The sequence below is a fragment of the Dermacentor variabilis genome, chromosome 7 (genome assembly GCF_050947875.1).
Source record: "Dermacentor variabilis isolate Ectoservices chromosome 7, ASM5094787v1, whole genome shotgun sequence".
Taxonomy (NCBI): domain Eukaryota; kingdom Metazoa; phylum Arthropoda; class Arachnida; order Ixodida; family Ixodidae; genus Dermacentor; species Dermacentor variabilis.
In genome coordinates, this window is record NC_134574.1 from 171501140 (window position 1) to 171524945 (window position 23806).

General features: G+C 47.3%; 1 protein-coding gene across 3 annotated transcripts in view; it reads left to right on the forward strand.

Annotated features, from left to right (window-relative positions):
* The window catches only part of mbt (serine/threonine-protein kinase PAK mbt), a 109162-nt gene that overhangs the window by 38115 nt on the left and 47241 nt on the right, over window positions 1–23806 (forward strand). For all 3 annotated transcript variants that reach the window (XM_075700298.1, XM_075700300.1, XM_075700299.1), the window contains exons 3-5: window positions 309–572; window positions 1575–1790; window positions 15905–15985. In XM_075700298.1, the coding sequence (XP_075556413.1) occupies window positions 309–572; window positions 1575–1790; window positions 15905–15985 (561 nt within the window). The remainder of the gene's footprint in view (window positions 1–308; window positions 573–1574; window positions 1791–15904; window positions 15986–23806) is intronic.

A 23806-nucleotide genomic window follows, 5' to 3' on the forward strand; every position in this document is an offset into this window, starting at 1 on the left:
TAACAGTAGTAGGAAGCGCGCTGATGCAAACACCCTTCTTGATCAATGTCGGCTATTGGCAAATAGCAGCCACATGTGGGAATCTGCTTTATTACAAAATAAAGTGTCCAGAAGAAAAGTGGGAAGCAGGCTTCTGTTTGAGAAAAAGGTGACTTTGCACTCTGCTTGCGTGCTCTACGCACTGCACAGGACTGCAAAATTTGGCTGTGATGTTCACAGCAGCGTATTCCACGGACTGTGTTCTTTCACCAAGCCCAAGCGATGGTTCAGGACCCCTTTAAGTTGTGAGACTAATTGTGTCTATGCAGACTATCGTGAGAGGTGGCACTCCCGGCAGCACAAGTCCCGTTGGCAGAGGTCCATCGCGCCCAGGCGGGCCCGTTTCGGTGACACGTTCCAACTCTCTCCGCAAGGAGAGCCCCCCCATGATCCATCGAGACATGAGTCGGCTTCCGCCACCTGTTCCTGAACACGACACATTCCCAGAAAGCAGCCCAGCATCTCAGGGCTACACACTGCCTCCATATGCACACTACCAGGGGCAGCAGCCACTTCGGGGCCAGCACCCACAGGTGAGACTTTGCTGTCCTTTCCGTCTCTCGCTTTCTCCTGCACCTTTTAGCGCTCTCTAGTCATTATTATAATCCTATTTATGCCCTTTGAAAGACAAGAGCTAGTTGCTCCCAGCAGTCTTCGTTTACTCGTTTTGCGTCAGCCATTTATATCCTGCAAGTTTCCTCGTCTCATCATACCAAGCATCACAGCGAGACAGCCCGGTTGGAATTGATTCATCATGAAACTTTGTGCTACACAATCATCATACCAACTAATTTTGTGCCACACTCGACTGCATTCCTTCCCCCTAGGCACCCATCCTGTTATTCTAAGAGACTATTGATTATCTGCTGCACTCATTATATAACCTGCCAAATTCCTCTTAGCCTTAATTATAGAACCACCCATGTCCACCCATAATTGCCCTTCTAATTCATACTACCACCTCCCTGTCTCCAAACATCACAGCTATCATTTCACCATGCATGGGGTATTTCACTTTTTGTCCATGGCTGCTTTATGCCTAATTATTGCTGTGAGCAGTTGACGTGAGACGTGCTTGCTGTATCTCAAATTTCTTGTACGTTGTTGCCAATGCTACAGCGCAAGAGATGTCATTAGATTGCATATGCCATGCAAATAGTGCCTTTCAATCTCGAATCAGTGCGAGCAACAGTGCTTACTCTAGAATATACGGTGACATGTGTATAAGTACCAGACAGACATGACTAGCATGGTCAAGTACAACGACCTCTAAGTGTGCTCACCACTAGCATTGTCTTTAGGAGTTACTTTGCTTCCTTGGTGCAAGCTTGTCTATTAAAGAGTATGATTATTTATTAACTTCTCTGCGAGGGATATTGCTTTTTCACTGTCACTAAGCGATGACAATTTTTTGTTTTGTTCATTACACCTTACAACTGCTCCCCATTATTATAGGTGAGATCTTACATTAAGCAGCTGTCGATGTGTACAGGTCACTGTCCTCTCATTGCAAATGATTTGCTATTGCCACACAGGCTCAGCATCCGATGGGAGGGGGTCGCGTACCGCCTGACCACCTCCAGGGCCACCCTAATGCATATGCCCCGGGCTACATGCACCCGCAGCAGGGTCATCCACAGGATCACCCTCAGCAGGACACACAAAGCCAGGGCATGCACAGGCCGGATGACTCGCAGGAGGCTCCCGATAGCCCATCATTACCCACCCATGCCCAGGGCTACCCTTCACAGGTGAGCTGTACATTTGCCTTGGCAAAAATCAGCGCCGATGGTAATGATCAGATGCCATCCGTGCAGTTTTATTGTCAGGTTCGGTGCGTGATTTGCCACTTGTCAAAGATTCTGAAATCTAGGGGGTCACAACAAGTTTGCATGGTGTTTGCACGCTGTGTGTGCGATCTTACATTGTGCTGACATTGGGGAGTTCTCGCAAGTCCGCTACCGCGGCAGCAGGGGCATGCCCGTCCGTGGCACGCTTGGTGCTCCTTTTGCACCAGAAACGAAGTGAAACGCACGCTTGGGCAGAATCAAGCACAAGGGGCTCCGCAGTGCAGACAACATACAGCACTGCGCAGATCTCCATATCGAATTATATAGAATACAGTTAAACCTTGATATAACGAACTTCAGTATAATGAAATTCTCTGTATAACGAAGTAATTTACTTTTTGTAACCTCTTTCCCATAGAACACCATGTACAGTCGCCAACCGTTTATTCGACCTCACGGGCACTGCGGAAATGTCCGAATAAACAGGTGCCCGAAAAAGCAGATTAAGAAAAAAAAAGTGAAATCCTTTATTTCCACGCACTTATTTGGGCTCGGCAGTAGGCTTGAAGAAATCGTGAATGCACCGTTGCACGCTGTTCTGTTTACGCGCAATCAGATAAGCCTGAATCTCGGAGAGGGTCGTACGGTCACTATAGGCGGCTGAAAGCACAGTCACTGCTTGTACACGATCCACATGCGACGGCAGCGTAGCACATGGTGCGTCAACTTTCGACTCGGTCATTGTGCGGCGATGCAGCAGACACCTGACGAATGATCTCGCCGTCATCGAGTTCTGCGCATGTCAGTACAGCAGTGTCACCACCTGTGAAACTGTCAATGAGACGGTGTCCGGAATCACAATGCAACCACTGCGCAAGTCTTGGCAGAACATTTTCCACATCGGTAGGGAGCACATCGGAGGGCGAAAATCTTAGGCCTCCCGGCACCCGCTTGCCGGCATTCCACAGCGCAGTCTGCGCGAGCACTGTCGGCGCCATTAGAGACTTGACGCGATGTTTCCGTATGCCGCGTTGGATCACCGAAACCTCGACACAGCACACAAAGCAAACACCACTGTGCCGACACCAGTCACACAAACGAAAAAACGCGGCCTGCTCGTAGCGTCGTGCGCGAAGAAACAAATCAGCTGCTGGATTGTCTTGACATGGCTTACTAAGCTGAAACCGGAACTGATGCAGAGCCACTCTATCAAACCAGGCAGAAACGATGATGATGAGCGGGGATTTCCAGTAGCGCCACTTCGTGGGGCAGGAAGGAAGCTCCGTTCAAAACAAAAATGGCGTTCAGCAAGTCGAACCATGCACCGGTCAGAGTCGATGCAGGGTGCTCTCGACCGAGTTGGTTCAAGGAGAGTCCGAAAAATCAGACGAGAGGTTGCAAGGTGTCTGAACTTTCGGCAGTTGTTATACATTATGGTCTATGGGGAGAATGGCGGTGCCGCGAAGCTGACCGAATAATCGGGCATGTCCGAATTTTTGGAGTCTGGAAAAACGGTCGGCGAATGTATTTAGAAAACCTCAATATAACGAAGTGTGTTTGTATGTGCGTTTAATATAATGAAATTTCACTGCCGCCACAAAAGGACTGCTGAGACAATTGACAGCTTTAGTTGGGGGCCGCAACCACCCACATACATGGCGCGTGAGGTTGTACACATGTAGCGAAGCGGGTGTGCACAAAACGGTAATAGTTGGCTGGACGCACAAGTTGAGAAGGGGATTGCTGACTTGCACGTGCAGGAGCCGGTGGTGTGCTGCTCAGCACTGCCATAAGCCAGCTTCTGAAACTGTGTAGCCAATATCAGCCACCATGAAGTCAGACCACAAGCTGGAGTCATATCTCTGGTGAAAGCCATATTGAAAAATGTGATCTCATGGACACACGCGAACATCCCTCAAAGCCCACAGAGCCCCCATTGTACGCTACACAGCTTTTGAAAAGCTGTGGGCGCACACAAGAGACCGTCCATGCTCCTGCGTAGTGCGCTCTGTCGCCTCCACGGGTCTCCTGCATATGCAGAGCTCCTGTGAACGCCCAACTAAAACTAATAAATTGAAACTTCTGCGGACCCAGATAGCCCAATGATTGAATTACGAGCGGCTGCTTGCAAACACACCTTTCAGATCATGCTCCGCGCAACAAAAGCGACCGCCCAGGTGAGCCGCATCATGTTCCCTTAAAGCCCAAGTGCAATAAGATCCTATCGCGCCTCGCACGCTGTATGGTTTAGGTGGGAGTAAAAATGTGCGAGTGCAAGACAAGAAAGATGGTGGCTTCACGAGTGCCGCATTCCCGCGCAAGCAAAGGGAAAGAGGGGGAAGGAGCAAGATGACGGTAGTGTGATCAAGCGTACGTGAGGGGCAGGGTGGGGGTGGGGGAGTTTAGTGGAATGCCTAAGTGCTGATATTAAGGGTTTTGGGAATGATGAGAAAATTATCCGATTAGGTGACATGAATGCCCACATACGGGATCTAGAGATGGCTATACCAACAACAGCGGGAAGTCAATGCTAGATCTTTATGAGCAACATAATCTCATTATCGTGAATACAGGGCCTAAATGTGATGGGCAGACCGCATGGGAAGTGGGAAACCGGCAATCAACTATTGATTACAGTCTCATGACAGAAGGAATTCATGATAAGTTGAGAGAAACGGTCATTGACAAGGAGGCTTACAGCAGCACAGGGAGTGACCATAAACACATCATTTTGAAAATGGGATATGCAGTTGAGAAAGAGAAGCAAAGAGTGCAAAATGACCTGTCCAAATTTGAACACTGAACAAATAACAAATATAGTCACAAGAGTCGAGGAAAAACTTCGCAAATGGCCAAGCAACTACTGGGAATATAGTGATCTTCTAAGTGTAATAACAACAGAAATAAGGAAAGAGAAGCAACATGTTCATTGGAAAGGAAAAAAGAAACCTAAAAGCTGGTGGAACAGCGAAATATTAGAAGCGATCACTGCGAACGACAGAAAGCATCCCAAGAGCACAGGAAGGAAAAAAAAAAAGCGCAGTTGCCATAGGATGAAGTAGTCAGAAAATGGGAAATAAACTGGGAGAAAAAAATCTATGGTTCAAATAACGGTGCAAGTAAAGATAAAAGGTCAAAGTGAACGTTGGTTGTCAGAAATATGTGAGAAGAAGGCCGCACCTAGGATATTTTGGAACCACATAAAATTATTAGGCAGGAAGTCGGCAACAATACAGCAACATATCCTAAACGAAGATGAAAACAAACTGAAAGGGGACGCGGCTTTAAATTACATCCGAAAAATAACAGCCGAATCTTTCCAAGGCAATGACAAGGTTGTATTTGAAGAAAAAAAGAGCATGAAAGAGAACCAGATGGAAAAGGAGTTGGTGCTGACAAATTTTAACTGGAAGAAAGCCAAACAGAAAATTCCTAAGTGCACAGCCACAGGGCTTGACGAGGTTCCCGCTAGGCTGATTAATGAACTAGGACCAAAAAGTGAGGAAGCTTTGTTGAAAGCAGTAGAAAAAAGTATGAAAGATAGATGAATACCAGACAGTTAGCGACAAAGTAGAATAAACTTAATTTATAAAGGTGAGGGGAAGAAAGATAGAATTCACTGGTATAGACCATTGACCATTATATTGGTAATATTGCTACGGGATAGTATTTCCAATGACGAAGAGCCGAGCAGTAAGAAGACGACGACGACGATTAGAAGCTAGCGCGGGCTGTTGCCTCTTGGCCAAGCGCAGCGTATTTTCTTGTAAATATACTTGTACACAGCTTTTCGTCTGCGTCTTCCTACATAACATATCTGGTGGAGGTGGACATTCCCTGTACCTCGTCACGGAGCTTCGCAGTGGACGGTATGTCGAGCGTTCCTTCATGGCTCTCGGCGACAACAACCCGACTCCGCCGGCTCCAACACCTGCTGCCACCTCGACGACCTACATCGCTCTCCCTGCTCCCCATGATCCTGGCGTATTCTCGGGCAAAGATGGGGAAGACGTCGATGACTGGATCAGCATGTATGAACACGTCAGCCGCAATAACCGGTGGGAGCCTACTATTATGCTCGCCAACGTAGTCTTTTACCTCGGTGGCACACCTAGAGTTTGGTATCGCACGCGCGAAGATGAGCTCAACAGTTGGGATTCACTTAAGACACAGCTTCGAGGCTTGTTCGGCAACCCCTATGGCCACCAACTTGCCGCGCAGAAGGCGCTTTCCGGCCGTGTGCAGACGTCAACAGAGCCCTATGTCACGTACATTCAGGACATCTTGGCTCTGTGCCGCAAAGTTGACACCCACATGACTGAGCCCGACAAGGTTGCCCACATCCTCAAAGGCATTGCCGATGACACCTTCAACTTTCTCGTTTGCAACAACGTAGCGACGGTGGATGCTGTTATAAAAGAGTGCCGCCGCCTGGAACTCGCTAAAAGCCGACGTATTGACCTGCATTTTGCCCGTCTGCCCAACACCCGACACTCCTCGTCCCAACAACACTGCCGATGTTACCAGGATCGTCCGGCATGAGATCGAGGCCGCCTATCCGGCTGCCTTCGACTCCAGTCGTACCAACACATCTGCAGTCACGGTCTCACTGATCCAGGCAGTTGTCCGCCAAGAGTTCGAAAACATGGGTCTTCACACCATCCGCTCGGCCCATCGTCCTGATTAGCAATGCAACAGGTTAGCAATGAAGCCAATTAAGTTAAAGCTTCAAGCATGGGCAGAGAATAATGGCATTTTGGGAGAACTTCAGAGTGCCTTCAGAACAAGTAGGCATTTGGATGATAACTTATTTGTCCTTACTCAGTGTATTGAAATATCAAGAGTTGAAAGGAGACAGTTATGTGTGGCCTTTTTATACATTACAGAAGCGTATGACAATGTAGACCGCAACATTTTGTGGGATATTCTGGAAAGGGAAGGCTGAGGCGACGATATCTACAGCTTTTGAAAGAGATTTACCTAGAAAATATCGTTTGCATTGAACGGGAAGGGATGAGGAGCGAGGAGAAAGTTCATATCAACAAGGAACTGAGGCAGGGGTGCCCTTTATCCCCACTGCTGTTTATGATGTACATGTGAGGATGGAGATGAAGAGGAAGTAATATCAGGTTTAATCTCTCATACAAACAGGTGGGTACAGTAGTTGAGCAGCAGCTCCTAGGTTTATTTTATGCAGATGACATTGTGTTGCTAGCTAACAAGCAAAGTGATCTGCAACGTCTGGCTAATATCTGTGGACAGCAAGGCGATAAGTTAGGTCTGAAGTTTAGTGTTAAGAAATCAGGTGTTATGGTATTCAATGAAAACAGTGAACAGACAGTGGAGATGCAGGACCAGCAAATACCTCGGGTAACAGAATATAAATATCTCGGTATATGGATAAAAGAAGGCAATAGATATATGGAAACAAAGGGAAAAAACAATAACAGGGAAGGGGAAGAGAAATGCAGCCATAATGAAGCACAGAGCGCTATGGGGACACAATGGGTACGAGGTCCTCCGAGGTATGTGGAAAGGTGTAATGGTTCCAGGACTTACTTTTGGAAATGCGGTTGTTTGCATTAAACCAGGGGTACAATCAGGACTCGATGGGAACCAAGGGTCAGTGGGTCGCCTCGCATTAGGCGCTCACGGGAAGACTACAAATGAAGCTGTGCAGGGTGATATGGGCTGGACTAGTTTTGAACTGAGGGACGCTCACAGTAAAATTGAGTACGAAGAACGGCTGAGGAATATGGAAGTAAGTAAATGGGCTGGGAGAGTGTTCAGGTATCTGTACGGGAAAAACATTGAATCACAGTGGAGGAAAAGAACTAGGAAGCTTACCAGCAAGTACGCGGCCTGTAGGGTGAGCAACACAGCAACAAAGAATGTCAAGCGGAAAGTCAGAGAGGCTGAAATAATCTTTTGGGTGGCGGCAGTGGAAACGAAACCTGCCATGACTTAACTACTTAGGGAGGAAGAGGGGATCAGAACTAACCTTTTTGTTTCTTGACAGAAAGGGCTGAAATTTGGCACACACACTGCGCATTGCGATAAAGAGACAAATCTAAAATTTCATAAAGATATCTTCATTAGTTTTTGTTTTATAAGAATTTATAAGTTCCTTGCTTGTGGAAAGCCTGGCACAGTAACGGAACACGATAGGGAGTTGGGAATACTTTGCATGTTTGCCCAAATGTCTAATCTACACCAAGACAGTGTTCGATTTTCCTTTAGTGCACTATCTTTTTGCTCAACATAACATGCACATGCACATGACTATGCTTCTCTGCGTGGAGCCATGAAGTTATTGTGAAATTATTAAATAATGGAAAGATAAAGAAACATTTCAAGTCTGTCTTTAACCCTTTGAGGGTCGAATTATTTTGAAAAAAACTTTCCCAGTTGGTCAAATTACTTTATTGCGGATCTTGAATGTACAAGATGTATAAAGTCGGGAATAAATAGTAAAAAAAAATAAGTTAGGAAGAGTATTTTGGTGTCGGCATCACTCAGAACTGCAACATGTTCAATAGTATTTCAGAGTGTGGTACTCCTTGAAACACGGGTCTCCGCACAGCGCCTTATCACAGTCTGCACACCTAAATGCGTGTACCTTCTCTTGGAGCGACGAGTTGTGTTGGCGCACACTACATCTCTGCGTGCGTGCTGCTGCCTCGGGCACCCTCTCGTAAGCACCCTCTCGAGGCACCCTTTCGCGTAAGCGCCTTGCCACATAGAGCGAGAATACCTCGTGAGCTGCGGTGATAAACAAGCTAAGAGCAGCACCAATCAATATAGAAATCAACTTCCGCCGCCCCTGCGATAGTGTGACAACAAAGAGAAAAATCTCGTTTCGCGCGGCTCCGTTGCAATCACGCGGAGGAACTGAAACCGCGAAAGCGCGTTGCCGCTGAGAGCGAGAATACCTCGCGAGCGGCGGTTATAAACAAGCTAAGAGCAGCGCCAATCAAAATAGAAATCAACTTCCACCGTCTCTGCAAGAGAGTGCCGACAAAAAGAAAAATGACGTTTCGCGCGCCTCCGTTGCGATCACGCGGCGAAACCGAAACTGCAAAACACGCCTGCACGCCACGCTGAAGCTAGAAATCAGTTCCGTTTATCTCCCCAAGAAGGTAGCACACATTTCAAACGCTTCTTATAAGTCCTAAGAGGCGGCAGCACCTCCCAGTGAGCACGCATCGTCATTGTGGCGCGAAATTTTAAACGGAGGGTCGAAACCGTACCCGTACGGCAAAGACCTTGCGGGACAGAAAACTGCCGCCGTACATGTACAGAAAAAACCTTCAAAGGGTTAAGTACAGCACAGCTTATGGATCACAGCAAAGCAAACTGGACCGAAATCGTTCCAGCGATTGTTGTTCTCAACTTTCCACGAGCGAGGGGATTGACAAAAAAAAGAAAACGCAATTGAGAAAACTGGCTGCAAAGTTTTAAAAGCACTGCAAATTTATCAAAAAGCACCAGGGCTGTAATATTTTGAATCATTGCTGTCAGGCATCGTCTTACACCTTTGCCTCTTTGTTTGGTGGGCTTTGGATGCCTTCTTCAGGCATTCTTTATCCTTTTCTTGAGCCCTCTGGACGGCAAGGGTACCAGGATGTACACCCAAGGTAGCACGGATTTCCGAGTAAGCTCTTTGGCTCCCTGAATTATATCTCACGACTGCCTCGTTTGCTGCTGTCTCTACTGTAAAACGTGAGGCATGCTCGTCCTTTGACAATGTTGACCAAATAACTGAGTGCAAGCTTTCAGCTGCATTCTGGGTCTTTCCACCCTTGCAGGGCTCCAGCAAGTGGACTTCTGAAAGACGTTGATACAAAGGCAGCATGGCTTGGGCAACTCTGCTCATAAGCTTGTATTTGTGAGCAGGCGGTGCTTCTTTGTTCGCTTCTGCTGCTCTCTGCTCACACCAGCTGAAAGGGCCAGGGGGCACAGCTCATGGTGGGGGTCACTGCTGGTACATGTAACATGATAATACATGGCCATGACAGCTTTCTGCATTGCAGCAACATCGTTAGTGTTCTTGCTGATAGCCAGGCTATAGTAGTTGGTGAGCTTTTTTATCAACTGTTGTGTGAGCCCACCTTTGACACCCAGTGGTTCTTCTTTCTTGGCCCTGCTCACAATGGAGCGATGGCCAGTGGCCATTCTTTTTTTCACATGGTTTATGCAGTCTTCTCTTGTGACTGCTATAAACCCGTATGCCTGCTCATCTCGCAACGCCTGGGAAACACAGCTGTCTCCATCAGAGACGACTGCAGTATATCGCAGGTTGTTCTTAGCCAAGGAATGGCCAAAAAGCTGCAATGCGGCCTCCACTTCCATTCGCCCAGAGCCAACTGGTTCTGTTATGCATCCAACCCCAATGTGGGAGCCATGACCGTGCATGAGCCAAGTGCCATCATAAACAACAATCACATTTTTAGTGAAGCCAACCTCCATCTCCCTGTACACCTTCTTCACAGCAGCTGCATCATCCATAAAGATGTTGTTGGCAGCCTCCTCTGCAGCAGGCTTGAACAGCCCCTTCAAGTGGCCCTGGAATGTTTTGTGGTGTAAACCAGGATAGGACACATTCATTGCGGCCCAGAAATCGTTCAGAGCTGTCTGTCCTTTCCCTATTGCTTGAACAGTTTGCATTGAGCGAGTGTCCACATCAAACACCCTTGCACTTTCCTTCCTTTGAAAGGACCACTGGGACTCAATAGGGCCACAAGTAGTGCATGACAGCACCATTTTCACTGCCAGACCGAGCCTAGTATCGCAGTGTACACCCACAGAACACTGTTGGCATCTTGGGCACAGAGTTTTAGCGATCAGTGTTCATCGCGGTAACCTGCACAATAATGAACTCACTGTCACAAGGAGCCAAAATTTGTTCTTGGCCTTGCTGGTCCATCAAACTGAACTTCCGCTCAGTTGCAGACACTGCGTGAAGGGAGTCACAAACATTGCATGCCTGTGCTTCTGCCGTCACCGCTGACACGAAACGCAGCTCGAGGTGCATCTAAATCATGTGACGTTTGGCCGACGATTCCTCTGGTGAACCTTGAGTCACCATACTGTAGCTCGTCGATGGTTGGAGCTCACTCGAAGGCTTTGTCCCTGTCACACCATGCCTCGGAAGCAGGGTACACCGTCTTTGCCAGCGATGGTGACCTTCTACCCGCGTCGCCTTTTACGACACAATCTCGGTTGCTGACTCGGGCGGCCGTACGCACAGGTGCGAGAGTCTCCGTTGGCATGCTTCCGGTGGCTTGGTTATCAGTGTCGATGGCACAGGGCGATTGTCGGCGTCGCTGCTGGAATCGCATGGTGCAAGATGACGCGGCATGTTATCGTCATGTTCAGTCGGGTGCTCCGCTTCTCCTGCTTGCCGCAGTCTTTTTCTCACCATAGGAGGCTTGTGCTTCCGTTTTCCGAAGGTGTGCTTTGTCGAAAATTTCTTTCGAATGAGCGACGATCCATCACTGACCTGGGGGCTTTCAGAAATCCGAATTCTGCGAGTGTCAAATCAAGAATGACGCCGGCGTGGTTTGCAAAGCAGACAACTATGGTCCGCTGCGGTTGCCAGCTTGCCCACTACCGCAGCAGCAACCAATGGCAAGACGCCTTTCAGCACTGCAACCAATCGGAGGCCCGCTTTTGTCGCAGGGCCCGTGTGACTACCTCTAGCAGACCCGTGCTTCTTTTGTGTTTGTTACAAAATGGCGACGACTGAAGAATTCAGAAACGGAATGGCAGAACTTCAAGCTTTCGGACGATACCAAGATGGCGGCGTTCGGTGGCGGAAAAGACAAGTTAGGGCTCCGCAAACTGCTATAATTTTACGCGATTTAAAATTGTTTTCTTGCCCTGCACACTGATAAACTAATTTTTTCTGGCACTTTTAGTGTGTTTTCAGCCAAACCATTTTGATACAACGTAGATTGGGCGTTGCAGATACCGAAATGCGTCGTTGCCGAAAATCGATTTTTTTTTTTTCGATTTTCGCGATCTGATCCCCGCATCCCCCCTTAAGAGGAATTAACGAAACCAGGAAAGAAACAATTAATGATAACTCAAAGGGAAGCTCATTACTTTTCGAAGTGAGATCAGAAGAACACGCACCTATAAAGCGAGATATAAGAAGGAAGAAGAAGCATATGCTTGCTGCGGTAAAGCTAGGGAAATGATGGAGCATGTTTTATTAGAATGTCCAACAGTCAATTTAGGCACCATTGGCATGCTTGAAGCCCTTGGGTTCAGCGAGAGCAGGGGGAACGTAAACATGTCCGCAGTAGAGATCAGTAAGAGGCGCTTGAAAGATTGGTGGAAGAAAAGTATGGAAACGACAAACGAAGGCATACAAAAACAAAGTTCGCAATAGGGGTTCAGAAACTTCGGTTATGGGAATTCATGGTAGGTTTTTTCTTTCTTTTCTTTTTTTTTCTTTTTTAACATAGGTAGGACATTAGGCAATAAAATAACAAAAGCTTGGTGGCGCAACCCACTGCTCTGTTCCAAAGGGGACACTCATAACACCCATCCAACCATCCAGTTAGGGATAAGCTTGCGCATGTCTCGATTTCTGGCGTGCGTCTTGGCTGTGGCTTCGTATGGTTGTTAGCGCAGCTGAGTGCACATGTAGCCGCGCACCCTGCTTTAAGCTCAGACCACGCGTACGCTTGTGGACACGCGCAAGCTCGCGTCTATGGGCCTTGCTCCCGCCGTGCCTCGCGGAGAATGGTGGTTTGCATCCACAAAGATGCGCTTCCATGCGCGTGACAGCACACATTCACTGGGCTCACTCATAGACGCCACATTGTACTTTGTTATTGACAGTGTTTCAAAATGCTTCTATATCTGTAAACGTAATTGTTATATTTTTAGAGCTGTGAGATCAGCACAAAAAGGATAGATTAAGCACTTTCTTGCATGATATAAATCTGCTTCACTGAGAGTTGAGCTAACTGCACCGTAGCTGCGCAGCCAGACGCGCCGATGCGAGGCAGCCCAAGTGTGCAATAACAGAGAGCAGCTGTTTACCAAGACCGCGCCGTGTTTTGACACGTACAAACCCTGCTGTACTGCCTGCGCATGTGTGGTTGCGCGCACGCAAGCTTGTGCACCTCCGCAAGCGTACGTGTGGTGTGCGCTGTAGAGGTAATCTGCTACATGTGCAAAGAGTGGGTATGCCGAGGCAGCGTGTCATCATGTAAGCGGTCTTCCGGCGAACTTAGTATGGAAGATAGCCTAATCTCGAGTTGCGGTGGCCTATTTGAGCGAAAGGCAGATGAAGCATTCACTCTCCGCTGCCGGCGCTTTTCATAGTAGCGTCATCCCAGTGCAGGCGACGCTATCAGCCGCGGGGGTGGACTGCATGAGAAAGCGTGGCTGGCTTTGTTTAATTCATAATGCCGATGTGAAGATATCGTTGACGTGGCATGAAACCGTATCATTCATTGGGAACTCCCAAATTCATCTGAATGAATTGTTTTCTCAGTAAAGTTTACTTTTTTCAATGGCCTGATAATTCGAAAAATTCTGCGGCCCCTTTGCTTGTAAGAAAAATCGATCGGCTACTGTACTTATTTGCATAAGATGTCGAATTTCGATACAACGGAATTTTATTAAAACAAAGCAAATTACCAATTTTACAGACTTCGTTATATCGAAATTTAACTGTATATTTGAAAAGTGGAATATTAAATATTCGATTTGCAAATCGAATTACAGTAGAACCCCGCTGTTACGTTCCTCACTGCTGCGTTTTCCCGGCTGCTACGTCGTTTTCATCCGGTCCCGGCATAGCTTCCATAGGATCCAATGTATAAGGAACCCCGCTGTTACGTCGTAGCTGTGAAAACGTTCCTGCATGATACGTCGCAACTTAGCACTCCGAGCCCGCCTGGGCTGAAGTAGGCAACGCGCTCCAGCCGCCATTTTGGCTTTTGACAAGTTTTGGCTGGGCTTGGCCGGGCTTGGCTATGGAACTGGCTGCAAGAAGCCGCACGCCAGTTCGAGAGGCCGCCACTAAGTGGCCATTCGTGAAAAATGCTCTCACTATCATCACTGTGATTAGGGTCACCGCATGGTTGTTGGACGGGTCGACTCACGGAGGAAGGAAACTCGGGAGAGGCCCTCACGTCACTCTTTGTGAAGCAAAAGTGAAACCGGAAGTTGGCGTTGCTCGTGGCGTTGCTCCGCCTATCGGGCCAGCTCTCCTCTCTTGTTTGCATTTCTCCCACGGCGCGCCGCGCGCAACCGGGCTGCTCGGACGCGCGCGCTCCGCAGCAATACTAAACAATCGTTAGCAGGTTAGCATGATTACGCCAAAGAGGGCAAAATTTCCCGCGGACATTCCTTTGTCCGTTGCCATTGCCGTGGCGCGGTGACGACGAGGAGCACGAGCCGCATGATGCCGGGGAGTGGCCAAATCCTAGCTTTGGAGAAGCCGTCGCGGCTCTAGACCTCCTCCGCAGGTACGTCGCACCTCACAGCGACGCTGACAGCAATGCGGCCTTCCAGGCTATTGAAAAACGTGTGGCGATTTCTAGCGAGCGAAAGAAACGGCAAGCCATCATTCTAGACTTTTTTTAAGTCCTAAGCGCACTCTGTGGAAATAAATTGTCTATAGTTGAAGCTGCCCTTTTTTTCATTCATTTTCGGAGCTTTCCTCACTGTTGCGTTTTCCCGGCTGTTACGTTTTTTTTTCTCCGGTCCGGTGAAAAACGTATGAACGGGGTTCCACTGTATTCAAACAATAACTGTTTGATTCAGCGATATCAAGATACGCACACCCCTATCTTTAAGTTTTCAAGAATTTTTAAATATTGCCTGTTGTAGATAGCATAATTCAAGTACTTGAGCAGTATTATTCAGAAAAGTGGACACATGCACCAGAAATCGAAACAGATATCCAACCAATTAAGAAAATTCACTAATTCTCAGCTCAATTACTTACTTTACGTCACATATAGCACTTTATGAATTATAGCCAGTGAGTTTGCAAGGCGTATCCACCTAGAGTGAATTTCTGGAATGACACTGGTTTGTAGGTATGCGCCATCAAACTCACTGTAAACTGTTGTGCCGCTTACTTTTTTAAAAATATGCTCTTTTATGCAGTGAAGCACAAAAGTAACTGGACAGCCCACGTATTTCATCTGACACTTTGGGAAATATCTCGAAACTGGTGTCATCCAAGAAATTCATTTCAAGTAGATACATCTGGAAAAATCACCAGTTACAATTCATATGTTTTAGTATGTGCCGTGAACTAATTAATTAAGAAGTTAATTAGTTGAATATGTGTTTGGATTTCTTCTGCGAGTAATGTCTGCCTCTTTGAATAATCCAGCTCGAGGACAAGAATTATTGTGTCTGCCACAGGCGATATTTAAAAATTTTAAAAACAGAATGTCTCGCTTGCCAGTGGAGCTCTCCTCCTGAAATCATGAGTTAGCGGCACTGAAATATTTCTATCTCAGCTATTTATGAGCCGATTTGAAAAATGTTTGCGGCAGAACGCTTCCTAGAGGACACTTAACATCTTCCAGCATATAACTGAAGTTTGCTGTGTGGCCTGGAGAGGGGCCCTTAAAAAGGGACGGTGGGGGAATAAAGGCGTACACGAGTTAGCAAATTGTATACTGGCATGAAGCAGTGCTGAAATCTTTAAAACATAATGCAACCTGGCACAGTTGTCAGTGCCAAGAAAACTTACAAAAGCATTTTGATTATGCACTTTCAGTTTGCACTTCCTTCAATACTGCATTTTGTTTGAGGCCTGCAAAATTTGCCTTCATTAACGGCTTCTCTGCAAGCTGCACCACACTGACGTAATGCCACGTCTGAAGACAAAATTTGTGAATAACTCGGTAGCTGACTACGTGCTGAATTTCTGACATGCTGCTTCTGATTGCCTGTGTATGCAGGCATGTACATTGATATTATAGTCTTCCATTGCCCAGATGTGTTTGCCTCTCAGTAACTGGTGCCTATATCACTCATAGTGGAAATCACAGTGAATGCTTATTTAGTAATTGTCATAAATGTCTATGCAGGGACGTCAACAGCCTGGCAACATTACACCTCAGCCACCTCACAGCGTTCCATCGCACAATGGCAGCTACTATTCTGAGCAGGTACGTACATGGTGCAATCGCGTATTGTCAGACTTTGTACAGGCTGTTTCATTTGCTGTACAAGGACAACTAGACCATAATCCTGGGCCTGGACTTTGGGACAGCCGATTTGCTTTTCCTTTTTTGTCTTTATTGTAACACCTGCCCACTGACCACTACAGCACCACTACCATTCGTTGCCACAAGTGTGAGAGTCCACTTATAACAATACCACATGTAATAAATAAATTGGTTATAACGATCTATTACTTATGCATTAGGGCTATGAGAAACAAAACATACACAGCGGTGTGTTATTCACCACATATTGGATATAACAATCAAAATCGTGCCATCTGGACGGCATTTTCCATGCAGAATAATCGTGACATTTGTGTTGCTTAGTGCGCCTGCTCCCTTACCTACGCCTGCGCCCCACCCTGCGCCTGAAAACTTCTTCTTTTTAGATTCTTTGTCGATTTTGATGAAACTTGCTGAGTTTATGTATTTCAATGTGCTAGTTTTAAATATTTAATCCAGTTTTCTTGCAGAGTAAATAACTTTCCAGAAATTGAAGAAATACAGCTTTATTCATAATTTGCTTGGAGGTGAGCTATCTACCAAATTATACATGGCATAATAAATATTGACATATGAAAATGATCTGGAACTAACAAAGAGTGCAAATAAGTAACTATGGTGTTCTAACCCAATTTTATATCAATAGAGAACATTGCAAACTTCAGTGAGAGAAATCCATCTAACTGCTAAAAAAAAGAAAAACATTAAAAAATTCTAATAAATTCAACAACATTATTTTGCATATTTGCACTCTACGCAGCTTTGCCTTCCTGAAAAAAAAAATAATTATAGTGATATTGCAAGCAGAGATAGTGAACCTCCAATACGGCATCATCATCAAAATTGTGGTTTTGAGAAAACGGCACCAAAGGCCATCAGTAGGCACTAGGTATAATTCATGGCCGTTTGACCGTTGCCGGTTGATGGCATAGCATACACTGTGAGTATGTTCACATCAAAAGGATTACACATTTTCAGGCCCTCAATTCCCCACGAGCTTCATCCCGATGCAACTTCACCGCAGATCTCGCAAACCACAGTCAGTTTAGTAGCGAGACCGTAATCCTGATCGCTCCGCACCAGCTACGCAGAACCACCGCAAGTACAGTAAAATCTCGCTACAACGAACTTCACGGGACCGCTGAATTTTATTTGTTAATTTGAATTATCATAGTGCTGAAAAACTAATATTTTCATGTCAGTAATGTAACACAACAACAAAAATTACATACCCTTGCAGCAGATGCGCGTGTCTGTACGTAAATAATAAACAAAAACACTGGGCACAGTTTAACTACAATTTATTGCTTGAAGAAGTCTCTATTCTTCTTCTGGCGAGTAGACAGCAAGCACTGCAGAACGAACGCCTCCACGTCTTCGACCTTCCCCTGAACGTCATCGGGGACATCTTTACAGCGCCCGAGGAATGATCGTGTCTTTTATAGAAAAACTAAAACATCCGAGCTGGAAACAGTCTCTTCCTCTTCATGTGTTGATCGACTGTCGGCATAGTTCACTACGGAAAGCTTCTTGCTCACGCACTTTATGCGACTCGAGACTCATTCAGAGTCTGATTGCAAAGGCACCACTGGTGCCATTTGTCCTGGTGTGTCAGTAAGTTCACAAGAAAGAGTTCTTGGGAGTCAGCAGAGCGCTGTCTGGAACGCAAACTGAACAAACAAGCACAGAATAGTGGAACGGTGTCCGAAAGGCAAACTCAACAAACAGAACGGCGAGAGCAGGTCATGTGTGAGGTAGCGGGAATAAAATATGATGATTGCGATGTTGATGTGACCTTTAATTCAGGCAAAGCTTCCAAGGTCAGCATTTGCAGTTAAATCTCTGAGGTGTAGTGCTGCTGCGATAATTTGGATGGCATCGCGGCACCACCACGTACCCCATAGAGTCAATGTATCAGAACGTCTGAAATTTCGGACGCAAGAACCCTTTGCCGTCTGATTTCTTGAACTTTTTGCCGTGACCGCAGGTCTTAAACGGCATTAATCAAAGCCGCCACCTCGAACCGGCGCTCTCGCACGCAGATCTGCTGGCAGCCGTAGCCACCACTGTGGCAACGCTAGACCTAGCTGCTTCGACATTCGCTATTAACCTTCTTGCCATTGGGTGTCATGTTTTTCATTGAAAGAATTCGCTGCTGTCGACAATGGCACCGACTGCATCTTTGTGGTCCTTGCGATTGGCTTAGAAGCTTGGAAAGCATGGTGCGTTGCATAATGCCGGTTCCCGAAAGTCAGCTCCGTCTCTTTACAGAAATGTTACTTGGTGAAGCATATGCAAAAGTATTGCAGTGAAGCATAACACGCGTGGGAAGGGACTATTGCCACAGGACACAGTATGTGTTCCTTAATTATACACGCATGCACCCGGTATTTCCTGTCACAGTACAAGCACTGATATGCCTAATACGTGTACCGACAGGCCTTCAGAGCGTTTTTGAATGTTCCTGGGGCGGCTTGAACCCTTAAGGGTAGTAAATGACATGCATTTATTTTTTCGAACTGGCCGATTTTTCGGACGTTTTTGTGGCCCCTAGGGAGTTCGAAAAATCAGATGTGGACTGTGCAACTGACCAAGAAGATGCTTCAAATGTTCTGTGGGGCGAACAAGTGGCAGAAGGAGCACAAGAACAGAAAGAACCTACACATTGAGGAATGAGCAGGGAAGGAAGCGTGCTGCTGCCGTTTTGAAGGAGCTTGAGCTGAAAAAAAAAGTGTCGGCTGATGTCGAGATGCAGGTGTCCCTCATCCAAATCAAAATAAACTCTTTATAGCAGTGAAACACAACACTGAAGTGTCGTGCGCGGGCTGAGAGTATGTCAGGACAGTTCAGGTTGACTTACAAGCAGTTGAGAGAGAATCTCAATTGTGACAAAATTAGGGCCTCATGCCACTGAGCTTGCTATCAATTGATAGAAATAGCTCATATTCGAAAATATTTGCTTCTGTGCGCATCTAATTTTATTCTTATTTGAGGATGTTCGACGCGATTTGCAATTTCTTTCGAAGACATTTTATTTGCTGTGCATATTACTAACCCCTCCTTTCTATTCTCTTTTTGAATAACATAAACACTACTCCTTAGGATTCAAACTTAATTGAGTTGTTTTTGTTTTTTGTTTTGTCTTTTATATTTTTCATATGCTTACTAGAGAGTGACAGTACCGGGCGACGTGGTTTCAGCCCATCTTGACATAAAACATAGTTCTGCGTCACTCAGAGAATTTTGCAAAGGCACTCAGGGAAAACCGGGAAAACTCGGGGAATTTGGAAATGTCATCTTGGTTGACACTATGAAATAAATACTGCTTGTTTTTTTTCCCTTTCATCGCACTCTCTCCGAGTTCTTTTTTTGACAGGTAAGTGGGCGATCTCATGCTGTTTCGGTTAAGCAGTACTACCGTTTAGTACATGCTTTTTCCGAGCTCCGGCCAACTACGGTTTAACGAGGTTTTACTGTACTCTGATGAAGAAGAGGACAACGCGAGTAGGCATGAGCATTTTTGTCAAGGTGCAGTGAAGAAAAAGTCGCAGTTACACTTGGTATTAAAAAGGCGACCCGCCGCTGTGCCTCCTGAATAGCGCTCTACAACCCCCGTTTTTGATGATGCGACACTGGTGGAGGTGCTGGAGCCTGCAACTCCATGCGGCCAACCCCTGTTCGGAGCCGTACCTCCAGTCCACCGTTTGAGTTGGCACCTGCCCGGCCTCACCGACATGGCTACATCATTGGCGCTTCTCTCTCCTTCATAGACGGCACCTAGCCTTTCCCAGATGACTCTTGAACACCCTTGCATCCCCGACATCTTCCACGGCGATGCTTTTGAAGATGTCGAGGACTGGCTTGACCAGTACGAACACGTTGTTCTATTAACGCTGGAACGACCTACAAAGACTCACCCATGCTTATTTCACGCATGAAAACAGCGCTCGTACATGGTATGCGAACAGGGAAGGGAGCTTCCAAATCTGAAGCAATTTTCGTTGTCGGCTCCTTGATACATTCTTGAGCTCGGACTGGCGAGATTACACGCAACAACTTATTGAGGCTCGGGTACCGAAACACAACGAAACCGTCGCCATGTATGGGGAAGATATGGCCCGTCTGTTTCCCCGAGCTGACCCCGATATGACAGAGGCAAAGAAAAGATGTGCCACCTCATGCGGGCAATTAAGGAACCTCTGTTTGCCGGTCTTGTACGAAATCCACCAACAACAGCCGACGAATTCATCAAGAAAGCAACTGTCATCAAGTGGCCACTTCAGCAACGTTGCCGCCACTTCGACCGCCAGCCATACAACACACCAATAAGTTCCGCAGCTCAGATTCTTGACCACACTTCTTTACGGGACACGATTCGTGACATCCTGCGTGAAGAGCTGCGAGCCCTCGGAACTCCTCCTATGGAGTATCCGGTCATTTTTGTTGCCGAAGTCGTGTGCCAGGAGTTGGGGCAAGCCTTCTCCTGCCCCATGTCCAGAAACACGTCTGCCGACCTATGCCGACATGGTCCGACGTCCTCCGCCTTCACCTCTGGTAGCACCATTTCAGCCATAGACCGCTCCCGTGCCATGGTGGCAACGGGAGTCCGTGAGACAACCTCCAGTTCGGCGTATCGACTTGTGGTGCATGGCTGACTGTCGACCACTCTGCTACCACTGCGGCGAACCAAGCCACATTGCCAGCTACTGCCACCATCCAAACCCTGGAGTCGGCTCCTTTTCACTTGCCGCTTTCGTGCACATCGACGATCATCGCGCCCCGCGCAGTGATGAGCTGTCGACCAGCCAGGCAGCTTCACCACATTGTCGCTGGCATTCCCCGTCACCTCCACGTTACACTTCCCCAAGCCGTCAGAGTTTCACCACTGATGTCGGCAGGGGTGGTCGCTGCCCTAGTCCGCACCGGGGTAACTAAGAGCAGTGACCTCTGTGGGGAAGGTTGCCCTGTGTCGAGACACCAAAAATACACCCCCACGCTCCCCACGAAGATGACGTGACGACGACGACGACTACTCACACCGACGAAGACGATATGAGGGCGACGAATACTCCCACCAACGACGTTGCCCATGCCGATCTCATTATTCTGGTGGATGGACATCACGTCACCGCACTTGTTGACACTGGCGCAGACTTCTCGATTATGCGGCAAGAGCTGGCTGACCGAATTAGGAAAGTGAAGACGCTGTCAACAGGGCCCCACATCAGAAGTGCCGAGGGTCAGCTAATGACACCAACAGGAATATGTGCTGCCCGAATCCACATCGGTAATTCCAGTTTTGTTGCCATTTTTGTCATTCTCCCTGACTGCTGCAAAGTCCTCATCTTGGGAATGCATTTTCTGCGAAACCACGGCATAGTCATAAACATTCCGGAAGGTATGGTGACATTTTCTGCCAGCCCACACAGCGACACAATGAATGATGGGCAACATGAGCATTTGCGAATCGCCGACGATGTGACCATTCAGCCGCGATCCTGCTGCCTTGTATCTGTATCATGCAAGAAGCCCTACCACGGGGATTTGATCACGGAGCAAATCGTTGCACTATTGCTTGCACAAGGCGTTTCCATTGCTAGAGGCGTACTCGACATGACTCATGGGCATGCGGAAGTCCTTCTCGCGAACTTCAGCAACAACGCAATCACATCCAGAAGGGAATCGCAATTTCGCACTGCGACGACATCACCCAGGTTACAGGTTGTTTTGCTCTACAAGCAACGACCGTCCCGCCCTCGACTCCTTTGTCTGCCGACGTCAGCTTCACCCTGTCACCATCCGAGCGGCAGCACCTATTGGAGCTGATACGCCAGTTCAAAGATTGTTTTTTGACTATGTCAAAGGTCACACCAACGCCACTGACCAAGCACCATATCATCACGGATAATACTACGTGGCCGATTCAACAAAATCCCTACCATATAGCTCCAAAGGGGAACGCAAGGAGATTAAAAAGCAAGTGGAGAAGATGCTCGAGGATGATGTGGTACCGCCTTCGAAAAGTCCCTAAGCGTCACCTGTGGTGTTAGTCAAAAAGAAAGACGGCAGTTTGCGATTCTGCATCGATTACCGCAAATTAAACCAGTTCACGAAGAAAGATGTCTATCCGCTGCCACGCATCGACAATTCGGTGGACAGGCTGCAGCATGCACATTATTTTTCATCAATGGACCTATGAAGTGGGTATTGGCAGGTCGAGGTCGATGAGAGAGATCGTGATAAAACTGCCTTTGTGTCCCTCGATGGTCTTTACGAATTTAAGGTCCTTCCTTTGGGTTTGTGTTCAGTGCCTGCCACTTTTCAGCGTCCAATGGACACCGTACTATCAGGCCTGAAATGGCAAACATGCTTGGTCTACCTAGACGACGCCATAGTGTTCTCAGCTACATTTGAGGAGCACCTAATCCGGTTACTCACTGTCCTCCAAGTCATACGCTTGGCTCGCCTGACGTTAAAGGCCAAGAAAAGTCATTTTGGTATCAGTGAATTGTGCTTCCTTGGCCACATCGTCAGTCACAAGGGTGTGCGACCTGATCCAACCAAAATAGATGCTATTAATAAAGGGAAAAATCCGACATCCACCCGTTCGTAGCAATTGCTGCAAAGGAAACCCATACGGGTTCCTCGAAAGAAAGGCCTCAGAGTGGAAGAAAAATTCGTCCTGGTCCGGGACTCGAACCCGGGACCACCACCTTTCCGGGGCAGCCGCTCTACCATCTGAGCTAACCAGGCGGCTAGCAGATGGCAGGGCGAAGTTGAATTTCTCTTCGTGTGTTGTCGAGAAGTAGCATTTAGCAAACTACGCCAACGCCTGCAAACACCTCCTGTTCTGGCACACTTCGACCAAGATATGCCTACAGCAAGTCACACTGATGCAAGCAATGTTGGTCTGGGTGCCGTACTGGTGCAGTGGCAAGACAGCTCCGAGAAAGTAATCGCCTGCGCTAGCCGAACTCTCTCTCATACGGAGGAAAACTACTCAAATACTGAGAAGGAATGCCTCACCGTGGTGTGGGCAGTTATCAAATTTCACCCGTATTTGTACGGCCGTTCATTCAAGGTTGTCAGTGATGATCATTCTCTTTGTTGGCTGGCTAACTTGAAAGATCCATCTGGCCATCTGGCATGCTGGTCTTAGGCTTCAGGAGTTCGACATGACCATCATTTACTAATCAGGAAAGAGGCACACCGACGCAGACTGCCTCTCGCTGTCACCCATCGAGTCCGCAGGTAATGATGCTGTAGACATGGACGCTGCATTTCTGGGCGTCGTCTACACCGTCGCTATTTCACAGGAGCGGTGCCACAACCCAGAGCTGCTCCCACTCATTAATTTCTTGGAAGGCCGGAGTAAAAACGTTCTGTGACTCTATACCAGGGGACTGCCGTCGTTTTGTCTCCGGAACAAAATGTTCTATATGAGGACTTTACTGCTAGTGGCAACACATACCTGCTTGTCGTACCGCCATCACTTCAAAAAGGACTACTAAAAGCATGCCACGATGAAACCACCGCAGGTAATCTAGGCTACATGAGAACATTGTCCCGACTCCGACGGAAGTACTACTGGCTGAAGCTACCCGCTAGTGTAAAATGTCATGTACAAACATGTGCGGGCTGCCAAAGACACAAAGCGCCTCCTGGCAAGCCCGCAGGTCTCTTACATCTGGTCGAGGTACCACCAGGCCAGCCATTTGCCCAGTTGGAATGGATTTCCTGGGCCCATTTCCTACTTCTACA